The sequence below is a fragment of the Tachysurus fulvidraco genome, chromosome 7, assembly GCF_022655615.1.
Source record: "Tachysurus fulvidraco isolate hzauxx_2018 chromosome 7, HZAU_PFXX_2.0, whole genome shotgun sequence".
Classification (NCBI taxonomy): domain Eukaryota; kingdom Metazoa; phylum Chordata; class Actinopteri; order Siluriformes; family Bagridae; genus Tachysurus; species Tachysurus fulvidraco.
The window spans coordinates 1,399,771-1,421,757 of record NC_062524.1 but is presented as its reverse complement, the minus strand read 5'-3'; the positions used below and the strand labels follow the sequence as shown (position 1 = coordinate 1,421,757).

At 41.6% G+C, this 21,987-nt stretch overlaps 6 protein-coding genes across 6 annotated transcripts in view; 2 read left to right on the top strand and 4 right to left on the bottom strand.

Moving 5' to 3' along the window:
• Positions 1 to 1,101: 1,101 nt before the first annotated feature.
• mpst (mercaptopyruvate sulfurtransferase) lies at positions 1,102 to 2,772 on the bottom strand. The gene is made up of 2 exons (XM_027142476.2): positions 2,148 to 2,772; positions 1,102 to 1,781 (listed from the first exon to the last, which is right to left on the bottom strand). The coding sequence occupies exons 1-2, from the start codon at positions 2,734 to 2,736 to the stop codon at positions 1,483 to 1,485; spliced, it is 888 nt and encodes a 295-aa protein (XP_026998277.1). The 5' UTR covers positions 2,737 to 2,772; the 3' UTR covers positions 1,102 to 1,482.
• A 1,784-nt stretch (positions 2,773 to 4,556) lies between these two features.
• LOC113640163 lies at positions 4,557 to 8,618 on the bottom strand. Its single transcript, XM_027142535.2, has one exon. The coding sequence runs from the start codon at positions 8,590 to 8,592 to the stop codon at positions 4,774 to 4,776; it is 3,819 nt and encodes a 1,272-aa protein (XP_026998336.2). The 5' UTR covers positions 8,593 to 8,618; the 3' UTR covers positions 4,557 to 4,773.
• Positions 8,619 to 8,713: 95 nt separating this feature from the next.
• LOC113640158 lies at positions 8,714 to 9,970 on the bottom strand. Its single transcript, XM_027142532.2, has 2 exons — positions 9,524 to 9,970; positions 8,714 to 9,139 (listed from the first exon to the last, which is right to left on the bottom strand). The coding sequence occupies exons 1-2, from the start codon at positions 9,968 to 9,970 to the stop codon at positions 8,714 to 8,716; spliced, it is 873 nt and encodes a 290-aa protein (XP_026998333.2).
• A 5,229-nt stretch (positions 9,971 to 15,199) lies between these two features.
• On the top strand, positions 15,200 to 15,597 carry LOC125145229 (MIEF1 upstream open reading frame protein-like). The gene is made up of 2 exons (XM_047816495.1): positions 15,200 to 15,438; positions 15,570 to 15,597. The coding sequence occupies exon 1, from the start codon at positions 15,200 to 15,202 to the stop codon at positions 15,410 to 15,412; it is 213 nt and encodes a 70-aa protein (XP_047672451.1). The 3' UTR covers positions 15,413 to 15,438; positions 15,570 to 15,597.
• mief1 (mitochondrial elongation factor 1) lies at positions 15,571 to 19,431 on the top strand. Its single transcript, XM_027142491.2, has 4 exons — positions 15,571 to 15,717; positions 16,007 to 16,187; positions 16,274 to 16,539; positions 16,623 to 19,431. The coding sequence occupies exons 1-4, from the start codon at positions 15,571 to 15,573 to the stop codon at positions 17,436 to 17,438; spliced, it is 1,410 nt and encodes a 469-aa protein (XP_026998292.1). The 3' UTR covers positions 17,439 to 19,431.
• A 1,730-nt stretch (positions 19,432 to 21,161) lies between these two features.
• napsa (napsin A aspartic peptidase) overlaps positions 21,162 to 21,987 on the bottom strand; it is an 8,448-nt gene continuing 7,622 nt past the window's right edge. The window contains exon 9 of the mRNA XM_027142494.2: positions 21,162 to 21,987. This exon is cut by the window's right edge and continues 224 nt beyond it. The gene's annotated coding sequence lies outside the window, so the exon portion shown is untranslated.

The following is a 21,987-nucleotide window of genomic DNA, read 5'->3' as shown; positions in this document are numbered from 1 at the left end:
GACATCAAAACACACAAACAGTGTAAATAAAATGATGTTAAGATAAAAAGGGACTGTTATTTTTTTTAGCTTAACAAATAGTTACATTATAAAGTGTTTTTTCATTAAAAAATCTTTAAATTATTTCCCATGTAGTATTAATGATGAAATGAAGCTTTTCCTCTCAACTTCATCGTGAAATGGTTCATTAAATTACACAAAGCTATTCAACATGGTGTTCACTAGTGACATCTTGTGGTCAAAAGAGAGAAAGCGAGAAAATAATAAATATATGGTGTAATATAACTAACGACACCTCATATTATTATCAAGAAGTTTCTACACACTGGACTTTACCATCTTCTTCAGTTGACAAATGGTTCAGTTTTATTTTAGTTTACTCAGTTGTCCGGTATCTGAACACTCTGAGGTGACGTGACAACATCAATTCCTGTGCTGCTGTCTGCCTTAAGGGACAGTAATAATCATCTAAATGCTGCTCAGGGTTTACTCTGGGATAGAGGAGGACTATTGGCAGAAAGTTTTTTTATTGGTTGAAAGGCAAAAAAAAAAAACACCAGTTCACAAAGATCTTGCCAGGGTTTCTGTCACATAGCGTCATGACTCCAGCCTCATTACACCCTCAATAGTCCAGGTTCTGTTTTCATCGTCCTGTGAATCGGTGTCATGGGAAACTTACCAACCTCCAAACTCTTCACGTTCACACACATCCTGAGGAAAACTCTCCTGTTCAAACCTTTACTCATGCTTAGAATCCCGATGACCTAACGCTCATGTCACTCACTGTATGGAAATATTTTAGGGTGTCTTCAGTGTTAGAACCTGAACTTCGGTTGTATTATTCTTGTTTCCTATTAAACATTGGTCTCTTCCCCCAAGATAATAAATAATTTAGTTTATAAAAAAAAAAACAGGAGTGTGTGTGTGTGTATGTGTGTGTGTTAATAATGATATAGTGCCAGAGAAGTGAAGATAAAGCAGGTGATGTGTCACTTCAGTTGGTTTATCATTTCATTCCCACATACACTACATTCACATATGATATATAGTGGGATATTTATCTTATTAAATACACACATTTAGATATGAGATTAAACCATCTGTACATACAGTTTGTCTCTTTATTTGCTCAAAACACAAAAATAATTAACAAATTAAAATGTATTACTATTAATGTTGCTATTAATAATATATTACTGTTCATGTTATCTGATACTAAGAAAATTGTTGTCTTATGTTTTAAAGTAAATGTTGTTAAAACTGGAAACAACAACAGATTAAAACCTTTCTGTATGTAATGCACTCATCTGTGAGCTTTTTAATTGCATACTGAAGAACATAAATGTAGTGGTATAAAATTAGTAACATTAAGCTTTATATTCTTTACTGTGAATTATAAACACAGTTAAGTAACAATACATGAGGCACTGATTGGATTAGTTTAAAGTGCACTTTCACATTTTGTGCTCCAGCTTTCTAATCTCACTGCTGTTTGCCTTTCCCTTCGGAGATGATGTGCTCTGGCGCTGCCTTATAGAACCACTCGGACCACGAGCCGTCGTACAGGTACACGTTCGGGTGTCCACACAGGTGTGCTGCAAACGTGATGTGGCAGGCCGTCACCCCCGAACCACACGTCACACAGAAGGGCTTCTGAAGGTCGACGCCTGCACTTTGGAACATCTCCCTAAGCTCCTCCACTGGACGCTCCTGTCCAGAGGAATCCATAAAGGAAGGAAAGGGCATGTTGATGCTGCCGGGTATGTGACCAGGTTCTGTGCCTGAGAGAGAGACAGAAAGAGAGAGAGACAGACAGACAGACAGACAGAGACAGACAGACAGAGACAGAGAGAGAGAGAGACAGACAGATAAACAGAGTGAGAGAAAGAAAGATGGAGAGACAGAGACAGAGAGAGATGGAGACAGACGGACAGACGGACAGACAGACAGACAGACAGACAGAGAGATGGAGAGAGGTGTCTTGTTACAGGAGAATAATGAATGATAATGAATGGCAGGATGTAATTTTAGAGTTTTATAGTTATTAAAGATAATATAAAAGATAATCTCTCTGCTCTTCCAGCTAATAACAGGTGCTCCGTGATTAAAGCAGCATCTCTAACAGTTATTAAAACGCTAACGTTTACCTTCGCGAGGTTCAGGCTCGAGACCCCGGAAACGTCCCTCTACTCTCGCGTCTACGAGTTGGAACTTCCGGTCGGTGAGGTTCTGCAACACGTCTTCGTACGTTTTCACCCACGCGGCGTTCCCCTGTGCAGTGAAGTGCGCGCGCTCCGGTGTGGAGTACAGGTCAGTGACCGGGTGGCCGTCGTGCAGCCACTTCTTCATGCCGCCGTTCAGCACCGACACGGTGCGGTGACCGAAGAAGCGGAACATCCACCAGACGCGGGGCGCCGCGAACGCGCCGAAATCACTGCAGTCGTACACGACCACATGCGTGTCGTTCCCGACGCCCAGGTTCCCCACGTACTCGGCGAACTCGTCCTCACTGGGCAGCATGTGATCAAACGGGGACGACGTGTCGCTGCATTCGTCTATGTCGAAGAACGACGCGCCCGGGACGTGACGCTGCGTGAACTCCTCACGCGCATTCCGTTTTAGTGCCGGCAGGTACCACGAGGCGTCCAGAACCCGCAAACTCGGTCCCACGCGCTTGTTTTTGATCGCTTCAGCTAACCACTTAGCGCCCACCAGAGCCTTCACCTGAGCGGCCATGACACTCGGTTCATCTGAAGTGATTCCCTAACGAGTCGGTTCGTTTGAACTCTCGAGTGAACGAATCGGTTCGTTTGGACTTTTGTAACAAATTCCTTGTTTATCAGAAGCAGCAACGAAGTTAGAGATGAAATAAGCAAACCTTTCTTTTTAAAACAGTAAAAAGATCATTTTTATTTCTGACTCAATGCAAAGTGCATTATTATTATTTTTGTAAAATAAATCAAAAAGTCTTATGAACAGAAGTTAAACATCGCAAACAAAATATTACATGGGTTTGATATATCTTAAAAAAGAAATGTAATATATCTGTAACTTGTTTCAAAAATACACTACTGATGCAAATATTTAAATAAATAATTGTTCTGACAAGGGACGTGATTAGTTGAAACTTAATTAGCTCATTAGCAAAGCCTGAGGCATCATTTTAAAGGTGCAGTGCACCATGTTTGAAAGTCAATGTTGACATTTGAAATCACCAAAACAAACACGCCCTTAACCCAAATGGGCCCCTGTTTTGATAACTCCGCCCACACATACATACGTAACCCAGGAAAGTATTATGGCGGAACCTGCTGGGGCAGCTGGCCAAGGGGATATTTTTATCAGTAAATGAACTCAGTGAGTAATACTATGGTAATACAAATGTGTTTTTGTCGTACTGTGTGTTGTACCGTGAAAGGTTTAGCTCCGTTTCACACGGAAGACGACGTTCAACACCTAGAACCCGAGGCAGAGGTAATGGCAGGTATCCGCCGCTCACTGGACAATCTCTCCGCCGTGTATTGACAAGACGCACATCTTTCTGCTAATTGGCTACACGTTTGTTTTTAGTCGGCCCGACTCAGTTTTCTGAAGCATTTTTCAAACATTGTGCACCCTTTAACCTTTAAGTGTAATTAGATCTTCACACCTAAAATGCTCCCAGTTCCACCGGTGTTTCAACAGTGCATCTAATTTAGATGTAAAATGAATACAGCAATGATGCCTTCAATGTGGCACTTTTCACATATTGTATTTTTCAACCGTTCACATATTTGTTAGACCTCTAGTTTTTACTAATGACTATATTTGCATTCTAGAGTTCAACTTAAAACAAACTTTTCACCCACATCCTGCAACTCTTCATTTGACTTCTCTTAGAATGAAATCTCATCAGCAGGTCACTCTAACTTCTAGAAGATCTTGACTTTTTAAACATTAAAACTTTATTTATAAAATAAAATCATTTTGGGGAAAGTTCATTTTAGATGTTATGTTGAGATGAATTATGAAGCCTCGTATCGTCAAGAGTCTGAGGAGTTCTTTTGTTTTATTTGTGTGTGCCAGTTTTGAGAATGTGATTAAAACCTCATGAGTCTTTAAATATAATGTGTGATCCATTTTTTTTTCGATCTGAATAATTTATTAAGAGTGATATGGTGTTTGGGGCCAATGGACATTTTGCTTTTTATTTTAAAGTGTGTTAGAGGTGTGCTGGACAGGAATCATAAATGAACAAAAAATGTCTCGTACGTACCTCCCGTCACCATGGTGAAAGATAATGAAAATGATTACTGACCTAATTTGTAGAATTTTAAAATCTTTTACTCTCTTTTGACAAACTCATTGTTTTACACCAACAATTGAATGAACTCATCACTTCAACATTACAGTACAATTCAGATGAAACAGATCACAGAAAACAGATATACTTTTATGTGTAACATAAGGGTTTTATTGATATTTTCCATAATTCAGAATAAAAACAAGAAATGGAAGAAGAAATGAATTAACTAACGATGTCACACGCTACACTCCAAAAGCCCATGTTCCTTAGATTTACTCAGTGATTAGGTGTACAAGCTGAGATACATACATTTATAAAATGCTAACATTTATTTGTATTGCAAGCAGCACTGCACTATATCTGAAAGATGTACATGAATATTTTATTTAAATCACTATTTATATATATTCTGTATGTGGTCATAAAAATCATCTCAATACATGGAATCTTACTTTCAATTATGTTAATCAATGTACTTGAACTAGATTTTAAGGCATGTATTTCTTGGCTTTCATTCTGGGGATGATCTGCATGTCTCTAACATCATTGTGCTGTAGTAACCAACACAGGTATCTTTCTGTACCCATGCCCCAACCACTTGTAGACAAAGGTATGACTTTCCTCATGTTGATGTACCATTTATATGATTCCTCTGGCACAGCATGGTGTTGTAGAGCTTCTTGTACCATCTCAGGGGTGGAGTGTCGTTCCCCAAGCCCTACTGTCTCCCCCAACCACAAGAGCAAATCAGCTGCCTTTGCTTTGGTTTTATTAGAGCCTTTAACATAAGCTTGGTAGAAGGGTACACTGAGGTGATCCATTTCTGTCAACCAAACCGCACCACCATACTTTTCAATCAAGGCTGCTTCTCCTTTCCGTGTAAGCTTTCTGCCAAACTGAGGCTGCCCATCTTGTACCCACTCGATACAATCAGAGGATGACATCATTGGAATAGCTTGCTCAAGAGTCACCCTTGGGAGTGGTTTCTCCATCATCTTTAACAGATCCTGTACATGAGACAGTGTTCCTGCTGCACTTAGGATGATCTTTGAGTGATGTTTTAACATTGCCTGTGTCAAGTGGACCACATAGCCTTCTGCTATGCTAACAGCAGCATCCATGTCTCCTAGCAACTCACACTCAACATGGTAAAACTGATTCAGATGAGTAGCATCAGGGTCCTCTCCTCGAAAACTGGGAGAGACATAGTATGTCCCTGGAAGCCCCTCCTGAAATCGTAAGAAGTATTCTAGGACAAACTGCATGGAGTCAGCCAAGTACACATCTTGGCCTAACATATTGACAGAAACAGGCTCAGAGTCAGACCCTAGACCCATTGGTGAAGAAATGGTGTCAGTTGTGATTGGTGTCAGAGCATATGAGAACTTGCATATGTTTGTGAAGAAATCAACCGTACTGTGGAATAGAGTATTTTGGATCTGAAAGAGATTGCGGTACCATTGGCTCTTAATGGCTAATATGGAGTGGCTTTCAGGTTTTTCCCAAGTTCGAGGCGGAGATGTCTTGGTGATTTTGGTGTGGATCTCTTTTAGAGCATCTGCACTTGCTGGAGGACCATCAACAGATGTGACATACCCAGGGTAGATTGGGCAGAACTGGGGAGGCACAGTGTGACACATTCCACCTTGCTTTGTGACTATTGGAATTAACTTGGCATGGGCATAATTTATTTCCAAACCCTCAAATATGAGGGCCACGCCTCTAGCACCCATTCCCTTTTCGAGAAGTTGAGATACTTTCCGTGCAGCCAAAATGAGGGCTATGTAGTCATTCTTGTCAAGACGGAAGATGTCACTTGATAGTGGTTGTCTTGGCACCAGAACGGTAAGACCAGGTGTGTTGGGGAATGGGGTAAGAAAGGCTACATGTTGATTATCCTCCCACACACGCCAGTGTTGCACTTCCCCTTTCACAATGTGTGAAAAAAGTTTATTGTCAGATGGATCTCCATGGAAATCATAGTTAGATGGAGCATTGGGTGTTGGGAGCTGAGCCCTGATCTTTGCTTGGACTTGGTCTAGGAATTCATCCTCACAACGTGGGCCACTCTTTGAACTGCAATAGCCAGGGTCATGTGTGTAGAATTCTTCTTCCCTGGCAAGATAAGCCTTCCAGTTAGGATCTAGGCCATAAAGAGGTAGGATTTTGATAAAAGCAGGCTTGTCTGGTTGGGGTCTAAATACAAGAGCACAACGGTGCACACCTAGTTTCTCACAAAGCAAGTTAGCTACTGTTTGTGCCTCTAATAACATTGCAACATAGTTAGGCACAGTTAACTGAAAAATACTGTTTGGTCCATTTAAGGCTTTTCGGGTTAGAATGGTTGTTCCTGAGGTCCATGGTTCAGAATGCAAATAAGCTACTAGTTCATGATTTTCCCAAATCACATTCACAAAGTTCATCATGGGTCTGAAGACTTCAGCTTGAGCAACACCACCCTTCATTGATGCAACAAACATTACTCCAGCATTTGTCTCAACTACAGCTTCACCTTTGTGGTCAATAGCAATGATTCCTGCACATTTTGCACCCAGAACCTCATAAATCACTTCTCGACAGGCTTGTCTTAGACTGTACCCTTTGAGGTTGTAGAGACTAGCTACTTTATGAGCAACTGTCTGACATAAGAATGCATCACCATCACCGGTGCACGTAACAGCTAGTTTCTCATCAGCATATATTCCAGCTCCGACAATCGCTGTGTCTCCGACTCTACCTTTCCACTTACCTACTAAGCCCCCTGTAGATGTGGCTGCTGCTAGCTTGCCCCAGCAATCCAGTGCAACTGCACCTACAGTCTGAGGATGGTTGTTTGTATTTCCACTGAGTTTCATTGTAAGTTCCTTGAATCTGACATCAGTGTGAAAGTAGTCTGTTTTCACTGGCTTTTCTTTTTCTGACAGACCCTTCAAAAACTCCTGAGCACCATCTCCTATTAGTAATGCATGTTTGCTGTTGTCCATGACATAACGGGCTGCTTTCACTGGGTTCTTAACATTGTGCAAGCAAGCCACTGATCCCGAGTTCTTTTTGTGTCCATCCACAATTGTAGCCTCCAACTCATGCTGGCCATTTTGATTGTACACAGAGCCCTTGCCTGCGTTAAATAAGAAACAGTCTTCTAAAGCAGCAACACTTTGCTGAACTGCATCCAGACTGCTGCCTCCCTGTCTTAGCACTTTTACGCCCAGTGTAAGTGCTGTGTGAAGGGCAAATTCAATAACCCCATCTATCTTATTGTTCGACATCATTTCCTCTCCTGCTCCTCCATGAATCATCATGGTGAAATTGGATGTTCCTGGGAAAGTAGAGTCTGGTTTGTCCACCAATTTATTCCATTCATTTGTGTAATTATCTGCGGCAGTGTCGTTTGTTTCATTCTCTTTTTCCAGAAGGCATTCAATGGCTCCCATCTGCCCAGCAATTGCATACCTTATTGCGAGAAGCATCACAAGCTTTATGTTTAATTCAAGACACTGCTTGAGTTTTCCTAAGATACCGGCAAATGTTCCCTTTGCATTTAGCACAATGCGAACCTTGTCCTTCTTGCCAAGGTATGTAACAGCTAGCTGGTCAGTTGCATAGACGTTGCCAACAGCACAGTCAACACCTTCCATCAGATCTGATCCAGTCAGGTAAATTGAGGGGCACCCAAAAAGATCAAGAAATTTCTTAAGTGGGTTGTCCTGAGACAGACCAGTACGCAAGACAGCTAAATGAGGCCCTACACCACTACCACTTTTAGTCGCTTTGATATGTTTTTTGTGCTCCATGAACGCTAAGTGGAACTGTTGAAAGAGCTCTTTGGTATAGCAAAGGTCATCATCTGGCCCGATGCAGGACCCTAGGGCTGTAACTAGATGACGAGACAGCATTGTGACTGAATATGTGGGATCACAGCGACCATGTTTGTAGTGTCGCATGTGAGTAGGGGTCACCATGATGTATCGATCAGCTGATTCTCCAAGAGTTTGCCTTAGAGAGAGCTGCAATGCAAAATTTATCCATGCATCATATAATCCCCTGTGACTCCTTAGAGTTGTGAAAACATCTGGGTAAGATGAAACTTCAAAAGTAACAATAGGGTTATTTGCTTCGGAAAGATTGTAAAGTGGTTGATCCAGAGTTGTAATACCTCCTAGTGGGAATTGGAGAGATTTTGGGTGGGAAACAGTATGATCTGATCTGTCTATACGCTCTATAGTTAGGGACTCTGAAACTTTCCATACACGTCCAACCACAAGGCCAGCTACCATTCCATCCAAGGCACTGTGTTCAAACAGCATTCCAGCTACACCATCTTTGAACACCACCATGTTTACCACCTGTAGATAAAATGTCAATAATTGCATATCAATTTCAATGCAATTTTAATGACGTAAAGTTTTGAATCACAATGCAATTAATTTATATAACATCCACATTTTTACATACCTTGTCATAGTACCTCAGAGACTTGTTGTTCCCTCCTCCCAAACGGACCACAGTCAGGGTATTTGCCAGGTCCACAGGTGCAGAGCAGTCTTCTAGCGACAGAGCCAGAATGGCACTCTCCATCACTTCAAGTGATTCTGCTGCTTCACCACCAGCTTTCAGAATCTCCTCCCTGAAAGCATACCATGCTTGACGATTAAGAGCAGAGAGACCACAAATTATAGAAGGATCCTGAACAGCTGATGCAGTTGGAAGATGCATAACATGAGCTAGCTGGATGTAGAGGTCAAGAAGGGGCACAGGTGAGACCTTGCCCGTTTCGCTACACCTCTGTATAATCTGAATTGGAAATACACCTCCCTGGCAGATCACGATGGTATGCAGGCTTTCTGGATAGACCTGAGAATAAAATTAGAATAGGCAAACTTTTATTATTAAATTTTATTACTTTTAGCATATTCAAAACTATACAGATGAGATTTGACTCGTCAGAGTCATTTTGAAGGATACACACATGAAAAGAGTTTTAATTCACTCATTTTAATACACACTGATTGTTTTGATCTTTAATATATGCAATTCTTGTAGGGGGTGTGGCTGTGTAGGTCATGTGCAACAAATCCATCCTTATCAACATGGCAGATGTATCTCACTTAAAGTTATTTCTCATTTTAAAGAAAGGAAAACATCAAGCAGAGCTAAATCCCAAAGATACCCCAGTAGTAATTACATTGTTAAAAACCTAAACCTGACTGAAAAGCAGTTTAGAAACCATATCTTTACCTTTATCTGATCCTGATGTTTGCCTGGTAAACGACTGGCAGCAAACATCTCTGACTGTTGCGTGCGTTCTGTAGGTACATCACCCTCGACAAGCCGGGGCTCACTGTACAGCTTGGCTACAGCCCACAGTAGAGTGGTAGCCCTGTCAAGCTGCACACTCTCACCAACAGCTTCGGATGGAGGGAGCACTGAGGGAATGGCCGTGGAGGTCGGAAGAGAGTCGAAACTGGACAGGAGACGCTGTTTAAATTGATTGGTCACCCAGTTCTCATGGCAGGAGATGCTGGATTTCAGCTGCTTGTGTACATCCTTTAGAGCTTCTGTTTCTTGAGAAAGAGCACTTTTAAAGTGGGTGTACTCCTCTGGAGTCAGAATAAGCTGAAGCACTCGACTCGCTTCTTTCAATGTGACGTCTAAGTCAGGAACGGGATAATCGAGTAGCGCCATCCTGTGGACAAGAGAACCAAGGGACATATTTTTTTAATCACTTCCTAAACAAGGATATAAATGTAAATTATCACCTGACAAGATGTCTAAAAAGTACGAGAGTGAGCATGTTTACTTTGAGTGCAAAAGTTTTGTACCTCTGATTGTTTGAGTGTTTTGTGATTTTGTGATTTCATTTCCATCTAAATTCTGATCACAGTACATTTACTAATGCTTATGTCTCCAGAGATGTTTGCTTTTGTTCTGTTCTGCCATTCATCTGTCATTTCTCTTTATGATTATGTATCCCCTCTTTGTTTCTCTATTTGTTGTTATTTTGCTACATCTATTTGTTCTCATTCACTTATTTCATTCTTAGTTTGTCCTACTTCAGTAAGTTGTGGTAAGTTCGGCGAGGAACGTGTGTGACTCAGTTCTAAATTATGGCTGAATTATCTCTTCACAGTTCACATGATCTGCAGTGCTTCATTGTTTAGGCTAAAATTCATTAACTCATTTTCTCAAACCAGCATTTTCCTCATGTTTCAGTGAAATTCCAACGCAACCCACAGGATACACTAAAATTAAATTTTACTTAGTGTCTGAGAGACAACCTTTGTTTCCTATCTTATTAGTCTAGCACAGTGTTTGTGTGTCACGTCTTCATGGAGACATAGACCTCGTGCTTTAACCTGAGATTGTCTAAAAGGATGCTCTTTATTTTAAGATAATATTTGCAACAATGATTTTAAATTATAAATGAATTATTTTGTAATTTTGACAGCACCTAAACATATTTTAAGTTACTTTCCAATATTCCACAGTCCACACTTAGGACCCAGTTGGCAGATTTTTCTTTGACATAAATAACTTTGATTTATTTATTGCTCAAATAAAAATAAACAAGCTGGCAGTTGTGAAATAGATGTTCAGAGCATCCGATCCTTTAGTATAAATGTACATTTTTTGTATTTTGTCTCCTTTCATAAAACTTCACCAAATTACTGGTTGCAAATGTTTTTCTGTTTATGTGGGAAATAAAAGAAAACAGTCTGGCCAATCAAATTCCAGAACTAAACAGCACTGTACACTAATGTCACTGTGATAAACTTCAAGAAGTCAAGAAGTCAAGGCAAGAAGCTTTTATTGTCATTTCAACCATATATAGCTGTTGCAGTACACGGTGAAATGAGACAACGTTTCTCCAGGATCATGGAGGTACATAAAATAAAGACAGGGCTACAAAGACTTAGTAAGTAGTCTTAGCCGCATAAAGTGCAACTGTGGACAAGACAAACAAGACAGTGCAGGACAAAAGACAGTGTAGACAAAATGTTACAAGACAATACAAAAAGTACAAAAAGTTGAACCTTAAGTTGAAATTTCTTCATTTCATCTTGATGCATTTATAATTATTGTATATCACAGATTATATAGTATCTATCTATCTATATAGAATTTGTACTCACCTGAGAGCAGAATGTCAGACTGCAGTTATGTGCTGAAGCAACTTTGGTTTTGTTGCAGAAGTTGAGCAGGATAAAGGCTGTAACACAAACCGGGTGACTTTAATAACAGAATTTAATTTCCAACCTCCCCGTACAGGCAGCGTCCACATCACTGCCCCTTCTGTTCACCTCCCTGTTTTTTATAAATCAGCAACGTAGCAAAATGAGGAGTCTAAAGACATGCATTCAGGTGTAAAAGTCTTAGACACACTAAAAAGCTATGCAAATGTGGACTTTTGTATTTAGGATGCCTGAAATGATTCATTGAGTCGTTTTAGTTAAAATATTAAAACAAAAATAAGTCAAATATTAAAACAAAAATAAATAATGCAAAAAAAATGTTGGTAAGATAGTAAAGAAATCATCTGTTAACAAAATAATATACAATTTTAAATGGAACAAAAAAAAAGTCTAATGGGCTTTACCTTAAATAAATAAAAAATGTGACATACAGATGCTCCAACACTCCATAAAACTTACCAACTCGTGTAATTTCTAAAAACTCCGCTCTTCCTGTCACAGCTGAGGTACTTTCTGAAAATAAATTAACTTTGCATGTTTTATTACAGCTTACGGCTCTTTACAGAAGTATGGTTTTATGTAGTAAAGTTTCATTTCATTATCTTTCAAAGTGTCTTTGCTGCATTTCTTCATTTGTTTATGTTGCACGGTTCTGAATAAATTGTGATATTTTGTATGTGTGTCTCTTGGTTAAAAATGAGAGCTGAAGTGTGTCCAAAGGTGATTTACTTCACATCCACATGATAACGTGCAACAATTTGAAAACTTTGTTCTCAGAGTCTGTTTAAAGAAAATCTTATTAATATTGGGATTTCTGAGTTTATGAATAGTTAGCATGCTATTTTGGAATGAGTAGACATTAAGTGTACTTCCTTACAGTGTTGCTTTACATTTTGAGGGATAACCCACAGAAAAGGTATATTTTAAACTCATTTCCAGAAAGTACAGAAAAGTAAGTATGCACATTTAATATTCTGTATATATATATTTTTTTTAACTTAATTTTGCTTCATTTTTACAAGAGCTCCGAGGAGTACTGGTTCTAATTATAGACACACTGTGATCCTGTAAAGTCTCTTTATTTCTTAACCAGATAATTTGCCATTTTACCTCCTTTGAGCTAAAAAGGTTTAACGAGACACAGGATCTTTTATCATCTCTGTCATCTCTGTGATCATTCATTCATCTTCTACAGCTTATCCATATTTCTCGGGTCACGGGGAGCCTGTGCCTTTCTCAGGCGTCATCGGGCATCGAGGCAGGATACACCCTGGACAGAGTGCCAACCCATCACAGGGCACACACACACTCTCATTCACTCACACACTCACACACTACGGACAATTTTCCAGAGATGACAATCAACCTACCATGCATGTCTTTGGACCGGGGGAGGAAACCGGAGTACCCGGAGGAAACCCCCAAGGCACGGGGAGAACATGCAAACTCCACACACACAAGGCGGAGGCGGGAATCGAACTCCAAACCCTGGAGGTGTGAGGCGAACGTGCTAACCACTTTTGAAAAATAAAGACCTGATTTTGAATAATAATGAGTTGCAGGATCCATGTGACTCTCTCACCCTCCACATGTAATCTCACATCTGAGAACCCTCAATTTTTTGAAGTAGTCAGTGTTGTTGTTTGTGTTTTTAACAACTGCGAGCATTCCAGCACTTTTTTGTGAGTTTTGGGGAATCTGGATTAAGCCGTAAAGGATTTAGACTGTGTCGAAAAGACAATTAATTTTCTTGCCCATTAAGTTTCTTAACCTGATGTTTCACATGTACAAGGTCATTAGATTTATTAGATTTTTTACCAGAGATATTTTGTCAATAAATCGCTCTCATTTGTGTGTAAACGGTGATTTATTTGTTGATTTGTTTTGTTTTGGATAAATAAACTGTTTTTAGGGACTGTTATATACGAAAGTCTTTGACATGCAAATTATATGTAAATAGGTGACCGTTTAGCTTTAGGCATAATTGCATGTTGTCATTATTTTAAAAAATAAGGTAAATTATTGACATTTACTTTTTTTTCAACAAGTTTAGCTTCATTATAGTTTAAGTAAAATTTAAGTATATCTATATATAAACATTTCGAACTCCGGAAATAATTCTCTCTGTAGCCTGCGCCGCGGGTGCTCACGTGGTGTTGAACTTCCGGTGCCGGATCTGAGGGGATTGTGCAGCTCCGCTTTGAAATAAAGGACAAAACGTTATTAAACTTTTATAAGCGTGAGTATTTCTGTTAAAGTTATTAAAACGTGATTATTTTAGTGTTTGGGAGATTATATATATTTTCATCTCATAACTCCAGCTCTGTTAATGTTTAAGGTCACCTAGTGAGCTAGCAGGTTAGCAACCTAGCTTATTATTATTTATTATTATTTATTATTAGTGTTAGTATTATTATTATAACCTATGCGTTGTTCAGTCGTTGTGTCTTTCTTGTAACAGATCGTTGTTGTTTTTTACAGAAATCACACGTTGCTCTGGTTAAATGTCTCTAAACTTTGTATGTTTCCTGTGTGTGTCTCTGTGTGTGTGTGTCTCTGTGTGTGTGTGTGTCTCTGTGTGTGTGTGTGTGTGTCTCTGTGTGTGTGTGTGTGTGTGTGTGTGTGTGTGTCTCTGTGTGTGTGTGTGTCTCTGTGTGTGTGTGTCTCTGTGTGTGTGTGTGTGTCTCTGTGTGTGTGTGTGTCTCTGTGTGTGTGTGTCTCTGTGTGTGTGTCTCTGTCTGTGTCTGTGTGTGTCTCTGTCTGTGTCTGTGTGTGTCTCTGTCTGTGTCTGTGTGTGTGTCTTTGTTTGTGTGTGTCTCTGTGTGTGTGCGCGTCTCTGTGCGCGTCTCTTAATTTGAAGAGTTTTTTTAAATCAAATTTTAATATAACTGCTGATCATTTAAACCTTTTTATTTATAACGCTTATGATCTGTTTTGCTCGCCGTACACACAACAGTTTGTAGGGAAAGACGTCATTAGCTGAGAGAGTGTGTGAAATAAGCTGTGTCTATAGAAACAATATAAACCTGCACCTCTGCTGTTGCTGAAAACTAATCAACACCTTCTGACCAATCAGAATCCATAACTCAGCAGCTCTGTAGGAGTCGTGAGGGAAGTTGACATGATGGGAGTTGTGATATACAGCCGAAAGTGAGGGTTGTTGTGTAAACCTCCACATCCCCATAAAAACAACCTGAACAGTTTTAAATTTGATGTACAAACTGTAATCAAGTGAACCAGTGTTAGTGTATCACCATGTTTTTGGGGGTTTTCTTTAAACACACAATCGTGGTTTAATGTTAAACAGATGGAGTAGTGATTCATCGCGTGCGGTGTCGTATCAATCCGAGCGATAACATCCTCGCATCGTACACAACCTCCATCTGATCCAAGTAGGACAACACGACTGATATTCTAACGGCTGTTTATAGTCGAGCTTCTTCAAAGGATAAACTTAGCACTTATGCAAAAGAAACTTCATCTAAATAAATATGGGAATTTGCTTAATATACATAACCAGAAATAAATTTAGTGTTCAATATTAAAAAAGAGGTTCTGTCTATTTAGAAATCTGATATATGACATGTGAGTGTCTCAATTGGCTTACCATAAAGTGGTCATTACACTTCCTGTTTATGTTGGTGTGGTTTTCAGGATCACAGTTTGGGTCTTTACTTCCTGTCCTGTAGAAATGTGTGACAGACTCTGAGAGCTCTCCCCGATGGGCGGCTGGTCCCGCGGCGCCGTGCTGGAGCTGTACCGAGCGCTGCTCCGTGCAGGGCGCCACCTGCAGTACACCGACCGCAACTACTACAGACGTGTCATCGCCCGCGAGTTCAGACGCTGCCAGTCTCTCAGCGAGCCTCAAGAAAAAGAGGAAGCGCTGAAGAGGGGACAGTTCTTCCTCGACAGCTGTCTGGGAGGACTCGTCTAGTGCGGAGTGACGACGGCAAGCAGCAGGTATACGTCCTGTTACACGAACGTCACTGTAGTGCTTCAGACTCACTGCGTGCACTAACCTTGTGAATTGTATCTGAGTTTCTGTTGAATAATTCTTTCTCTCTCTCTCTCTATCTCTCTCTCTGGTGAAGGATGGCAGGAGTGAACGGAGATCGAAAAGGAAAGAAAGATGACAATGGCCTCGGCTCTGCAATCGATTTTGTGCTGTCCAACGCCAAACTGGTGCTTGGGGTCGGAGGAGCCGCCATGCTGGGGATCGCTACACTCGCTGTCAAGAGGGTGAGAGAGAGAGAGAGAGAGAGAGAGAGAGAGAGCGCATTTATTATTATCATTTCTATACGCTTCAGTGGTTTCCTCTGTCTTAGGGTTCAGTAGTTCACCGTGTTCCTTAGGTTCCACAGTTCTGTAGGTTACCTGGTTCATAAGTCCTTATTCTCTCTGAACCTGTGAGTCTTGTACATGGTTTTCAGTTCCTCATTCATGTGTAGAACGTAAGCTGATCTCAGAGCCTTTCTCGTCTCTGAACGCTATCCCTGTGTGTCTCGTCTCTGAACGCTATCCCTCTCAGATGTACGACCGAACACTTAGCGCTCCCTCCAGCCCCACAAAAGCCAACCAATCAGGAAAGAGGAGCTGGGAGGAGCCGAACTGGCTTGGGTCATCGCCACGGACACTGAACCGTGATATGAAGCAGAACGTCAGTCGGTCGCTGCAGACCCTCCCCACATCCACCAGCTCCTTCCAGCCCGGTAATTGCTTACTTAATAATTAGGCCACACCCACTGCTTTATAAACTACTTCTTCCTGTTCTCATGGTGTCTGTGTGCGTGTTCAGATTTTCCACGCAGGACAGCAGGGCGTCCCAGCAGCAGGAACAGTAGTAAAGCAGCGCTGCAGCGAGGGCGGATGCGTCTGTCTCTGCAGGAGCACCTGTGGGCGTTTTATCACGAGCGTGTGAACGTCTCGTCTGAGGAGCAGCAGGCGGCTCGACGCGCCGCCCTCGACATCTGCGCGGAGCTCCGAGCATTTATTCACACCAAAGTGCCAGACATGCCTCTGCGAGACATGTACCTCAGTGGCAGCCTCTACCACGACCTCCAGGTCAGCAACAAAAAGAGATAGAATCATAATAGTAACAAATTATTATTATGATAATGATATTAAATAATATGCTGTCTCTGTAGGTGGTGTCGGCAGATCACGCTCAGCTGATGGTTCCTCTGATCTTAGAGAAGTCTCTGTGGTCGTTTGTCCCTGGTGAGGAGACCATCATGAACGTTCCTGGGTTCTGGCTTGTGCGTCGTGAGAACCTGGAGTATTTTCCTCGTGGCGGCAGCTACTGGGACCGCTGCCTGATTGGCGGTTACCTGTCACCGAAGAGCGTGCTGGAGGTGTTTGAGAAGCTGGTGACGGGGTGTATAAACTGGCCGGCGATCGGCAGCGTGCTGGGCTATACGGTCCGTCCTGCCATCCCGTCACACACGGAGGCGCTCACACTCTCTCTGGAGGTGCAGTATGACTCTGAGCGACGGCTCCACATCGACTTCCTGCCCCTGCTTGTCTCGGAGGATGCTGTGTCTCTAATCGCCAAGCCTCACCGTGAGCGAGAGAACCTCTGGAGGCAGAGCTTTTGGTCCTCAGAAACGACGAGGTTGCAGGCTCTGGACCGAGATGATGATGGCTGCCGCTGCGTTTGTCTGAAAATCGCCAAAGCTGTGTGCAAACTGAACCCGGCACTGACGCCGCTGAACGCCAGCCACCTCGCCAACGCCGTGCTCCTGCTGAGTGAGAGCGAGCGCGACTGGAGCCACGAGGTACTAGCCGAGCGTTTCACACAGCTCATTCGTGTGCTAGTGGGACACCTAGAGGCTGGAAGGCTGCCCTGTGCCTTCAACCACAAGGTCAACCTGCTGTGTGAGCTCACGCCGCGAGAGGTCGACGAACTTGGGTACACACTGTACTGCTCTCTGTCAGACCCCGAGAGTCTGCTCAGAACTTGAACTTGTAATCATACACACACACACACACACACACACACACACATTACGCACATTACACACACATTATAACGGAAAACTTGTCTTTAAAACCAAACTAGTTTGTGCAGCGATTAGTTTAATAAGGCGTGTGTGTGTGTGCGCGCGCGCAGACGTCTCGCTGCTAAAATATTCTGCTGCTAAACGTTATTGGTGTTGAGCAGGTCACCTCACTCACTCATTCTGTATTCCGTCATTAAACAGTGGTGTGTGTGTGTGTGTGTGTGTGTGTGTGTGTGTGTGTGTGTGTGTGTGTTAGCATGTTGATCAGTGTTGCTTACGTAAGTGTTTGTGCTTAAGATCAAAACCCTCTATTTGATGAATTCAAAAATAATTTAAATAAAACAGTGCTAATGTCAAAAAAGAAATACTAGTATTATTCCTCAGTGCAGGGTGGGGTAAAGCCCCCCCTCCCCCAGGGGGATTAGTTTCCTGTAACAGCACGTCCTCGAGCTTATTCCTCATAAAACACTGTAATGTAACAGCAATTACAATTTTCACCACTCAAACGACTACTTGTTACTTTTAAATCCGTTTGCAGTTCGTTACTTACGTTACAGCAGCAATAAACACTCGCTCACTCGTTACTCTCTCTCTCTTTATTCTCTCTCGAACTCTCGCTCACTCGTTACTCTCTCTTTATTCTCTCTCGAACGCTCACTCACTCGTTACTCTCTCTTTATTCTCTCTCGAACGCTCACTCACTCGTTACTCTCTCTTTATTCTCTCTCGAACGCTCACTCACTCGTTACTCTCTCTTTATTCTCTCTCGAACGCTCACTCACTCGTTACTCTCTCTTTATTCTCTCTCGAACGCTCACTCACTCGTTACTCTCTCTTTATTCTCTCTCTAACACTCGCTCACTCATTACTCTCTCTTTATTCTCTCTCTAACACTCGCTCACTCATTACTCTCTCTTTATTCTCTCGAACGCTCGCTCACTCGATACTCTCTCTATTCACTCTCTAACGCTCGCTCACTCATTACTCTCTCTCTCTCTTTATTCTCTCTCGAACGCTCGATCATTTATTACTCTCTCTCTCTTTATTCTCTCTCAAACGCAAGCTCACTCGTTACTCTCTCTTTATTTTCTCTCGAACCATCGCATCTTGTCGTGTTCTCTTTAGAAACTGCACAGAAGTGTAAACTGTTGGGTTCTGAAGATGTGAGAAACCTTAAAGGTTCCAGATTTACGTCCGACCGTCACACAGCGCCGACACCGGAGACTCCTTCACACGTAATGTGTTTCTAATCAGTGGGGTCTCCACCGTCGGGTCCCTGTGTCGGAGCTGTTACTATAGTAACAATCGAGTCTCAGAAGGAACGCTGTAATATAAAACCCTTGATTCTGACGCTGTTATAGAAAACGAATCATCTTCTCTTCTGACCAATCAGACTCCAGAACACAGCGATGCTGTGCAGTAACTGAGAGGAAGGAGAGCGCTCTTCTGTAGCCTTTCATATCTTTTTATGACTGTGACTTTTATTCTGAAATGTTTTGGAGTTTCTTCAGCTCCGTGTTGTTGATGTCTTTAACCCACCGCACTGTCTGACTGTAGCTCAGGACGCTCTGATGGAGGATGTGCGCCATTCTGAGGACATTCGAGACTTTCAGTGTTCTCTCGTCCACATGAGCGAGTCTTCTGTACTGGAAATCTTGTGTAGAAACTCAAGAGTTCTGTATTATGGACTTGTACACGGTCATGTTTATAAAATGAAAACAGAGTCTGATTTTAGATTTAAATAATTTATTAAAACATCAGAAGCACGAGAAAGGAGCGTACAAACAATTCTGATGGCGTGTGAATACGTTTGTATTTTAATCGTGTTTGTTGCTTATGGACACCTCGAAGCTGAACTTCAGATGAACCTGCAGATGATCTTCAGTAAATGATAAATGATGCTTTGTATCAAATGAATAAATAAATGATTAAAAAATGATATTTATATATGAAATGAAACTCCAACTCTTTATTTAATCAGAGAAGCCTGTTATTTAGAATACAGAATGTGATGATGATGATGTGAGTCACTGCATTTCATTGTGATGTCTTGTGATCTATTAAAACAGGATTTTGTAACTCAGCTGGTGAGGGAACAACTGTTTATAGCTGCTTCATCTGAAGTGATGACAGGAAGTGGCTCTTAAACATTATAAAGTTGTTTAATAAATCAGAATTGTATTGGTTGGTTAGTTAGTTGCAACCAAGGTGGCTTAGTGGTTAGCACGTTTGACTCACACCTCCAGGGTTGGGGGTTCGATTCCCACCTCCACCTTGTGTGTGTGGAGTTTGCATGTTCTCCCCGTGCCTCGGGGGTTCCCTCCGGGTACTCCGGTTTCCTCCCCCGGTCCAAAGACATGCATGGTAGGTTGATTGGCATCTCTGGAAAATTGTCCGGTGTGTGTGTGTGTGAATGAGAGTGTGTGTGTGTGAGTGAATGAGAGTGCGTGTGTGTGTGTGTGTGCCCTGTGATGGGTTGGCACTCCGTCCAGGGTGTATCCTGCCTCGATGCCCGATGACGCCTGAGATAGGCACAGGCTCCCCGTGACCCGAGAAGTTCAGATAAGCGGTAGAAAATGAATGAATGAATGAATGGTTAGTTGCAATGATGTAATACTTAAAGGTGTCACTGAGAATTGTACTGTCTCTTTCTCACACACACACACACACATTTTAATATATTGTGTTTAAATAAGCAGCACACCAAAGACGAATCAGAAAATAAAATAAAAAAACAAAGTAAATCTGTTTGGATTATTTGTCTTAAATAACTTAAGTTTTAACATTTAAACTTCAAATAAAAGCAAAGACAAAGCTTCACATTTATAAGTGATCTTTTTACACCATTAAGTGATTAGTGTGTGACACATAATGGGTTAGTGGGTGGGGTTTATGTAGGTTGGGCTCTGTAAGAGCTGTATGTGGGTGGGGCTTAATGGGGTGTGTCGATCAGACTGTCTTTTGATTTGAACCCTGCTCAAAATATGCCAGGAAAGTCTACTGTCGAGCGAGATTGGGGAGTCATGTGAGATCATGGGAGTCAAGCGAGATCAGGGGAGTCATGTGAAATCAGGGGAGTCGAGCGAGATCAGGGGAGTCATGTGAGATCAGGGGAGTCGAGTGAGATCAGGGGAGTCATGTGAGATCAGGGGAGTCGAGTGAGATCAGGGGAGTCATGTGAGATCAGGGGAGTCATGTGAGATCAGGGGAGTCGAGTGAGATCAGGGGAGTCATCTGAGATCAGGGGAGTCGAGTGAGATCAGGGGAGTCGAGTGTGATCAGGGGAGTCGAGTGTGATCAGGGTAGTCGAGTGAGATCAGGGGAGTCATGTGAGATCAGGGGAGTCGAGTGAGATCAGGGGAGTCGAGCGAGATCAGGACATGAGACAGCTGGACTCTGTACATGAGAGGGGATTAAAATAATTTAAAGATTTACTTAAAACAAATGATCATTACTGATTACCAGATAAACGCTCATACTGATGTACTTTATTACAGAAGTGAGTTGAGGTGTTTCTCTGGTTAAATTGAGATCTTTACATTTCATGCTTTAGTGTTGAAGGTGAGATCCAGCAGATGAAGATCTAGAGGAGATCAAACAGTGTCATGACATTGTGTGATGTCAGATCTGATCTCTTCTAAATCAGACACACTCAGATCAAAACTTTTATAAAAACACACACTGTTCTAATAAACACGTTTTTAATTCAGTTTCACAGCTGAAAGCCAAAAGCAGTGTAAGTCAGAGTCTCAGTGCAAAAATCAGATAAAACTGCAAACATCCACACACGCGTCCAGATCATTCTGGAACACGATGAAGCCTCACCAGTTTACAAAAATAAAAACATTCTCATCATTGATGCATAATCTGAATCCAAATCCTACAATTCTACATTCTACAGAACGATTAGATACCTACAAACCTTTTCTGTCGTGTAGACGTTCTTTTTTAACGATGTTCTTACATTTCTAAACACAATTCTGCAGGAATTTTCCATTGAACGTTTATCTGATGCTTTAAGTCGACTCTGTTACACGTCTTGTGATCGGACACGTTTAAAAAGGTAAAAAGAAGGAAAAGAAAAGGATGGAAGTCTCTCCTGAGGAGATGACAGCGAGCTGAAGCTTCAGGGAAGTGGCATAAAACACATCAGTGACATTAACGATGTTACTGTTAAAGCTGCAGGCTGGAAGCGTGACCTGGTCCTTAACTGTACCTTATAATGACGTGTTTAAATTCAAGTTTTGTCTTAATTTCATCTTTGTGGTCATATTTAAGTAAATGTTAAAAAAAATAATTACTGATGAAGTTTAAGTATTGGGTAAAGAGTTAAGCCTCTACCTATCTCTCTCTCTCTCTCTCTCTCTCTCTCTCTCTCTCTCTCTCTCTCTCTCTCTCTCTTATCCACTAGGTGGAGCTGGAGCTAACTTTTTTTAGTCCAACTCTTCAGAATTCTTTTGATCGGACGTGTTAGATCATTTGGAACACGAGGACACGCTGCTTACGGATG

Bases quoted from the DNA above. Each gene is read 5' to 3' on its own strand.
- mief1 (XM_027142491.2), top strand. From the start codon at position 15,571: ATGGCAGGAGTGAACGGAGATCGAAAAGGAAAGAAAGATGACAATGGC. The intron at 16,188-16,273 runs GTAATTGCTTAC...GTGCGTGTTCAG, and splicing joins CACCAGCTCCTTCCAGCCCG to ATTTTCCACGCAGGACAGCA. The intron at 16,540-16,622 runs GTCAGCAACAAA...CTGTCTCTGTAG, and splicing joins GCCTCTACCACGACCTCCAG to GTGGTGTCGGCAGATCACGC.
- LOC125145229 (XM_047816495.1), top strand. From the start codon at position 15,200: ATGGGCGGCTGGTCCCGCGGCGCCGTGCTGGAGCTGTACCGAGCGCTG.
- mpst (XM_027142476.2), bottom strand. From the start codon at position 2,736: ATGGCCGCTCAGGTGAAGGCTCTGGTGGGCGCTAAGTGGTTAGCTGAA. The intron at 1,782-2,147 runs GTAAACGTTAGC...TCTCTCTCTCAG, and splicing joins CGAGCCTGAACCTCGCGAAG to GCACAGAACCTGGTCACATA.
- LOC113640158 (XM_027142532.2), bottom strand. From the start codon at position 9,970: ATGGCGCTACTCGATTATCCCGTTCCTGACTTAGACGTCACATTGAAA. The intron at 9,140-9,523 runs GTAAAGATATGG...TTTTATTCTCAG, and splicing joins AACATCAGGATCAGATAAAG to GTCTATCCAGAAAGCCTGCA.
- LOC113640163 (XM_027142535.2), bottom strand. From the start codon at position 8,592: ATGCTGTTTGAACACAGTGCCTTGGATGGAATGGTAGCTGGCCTTGTG.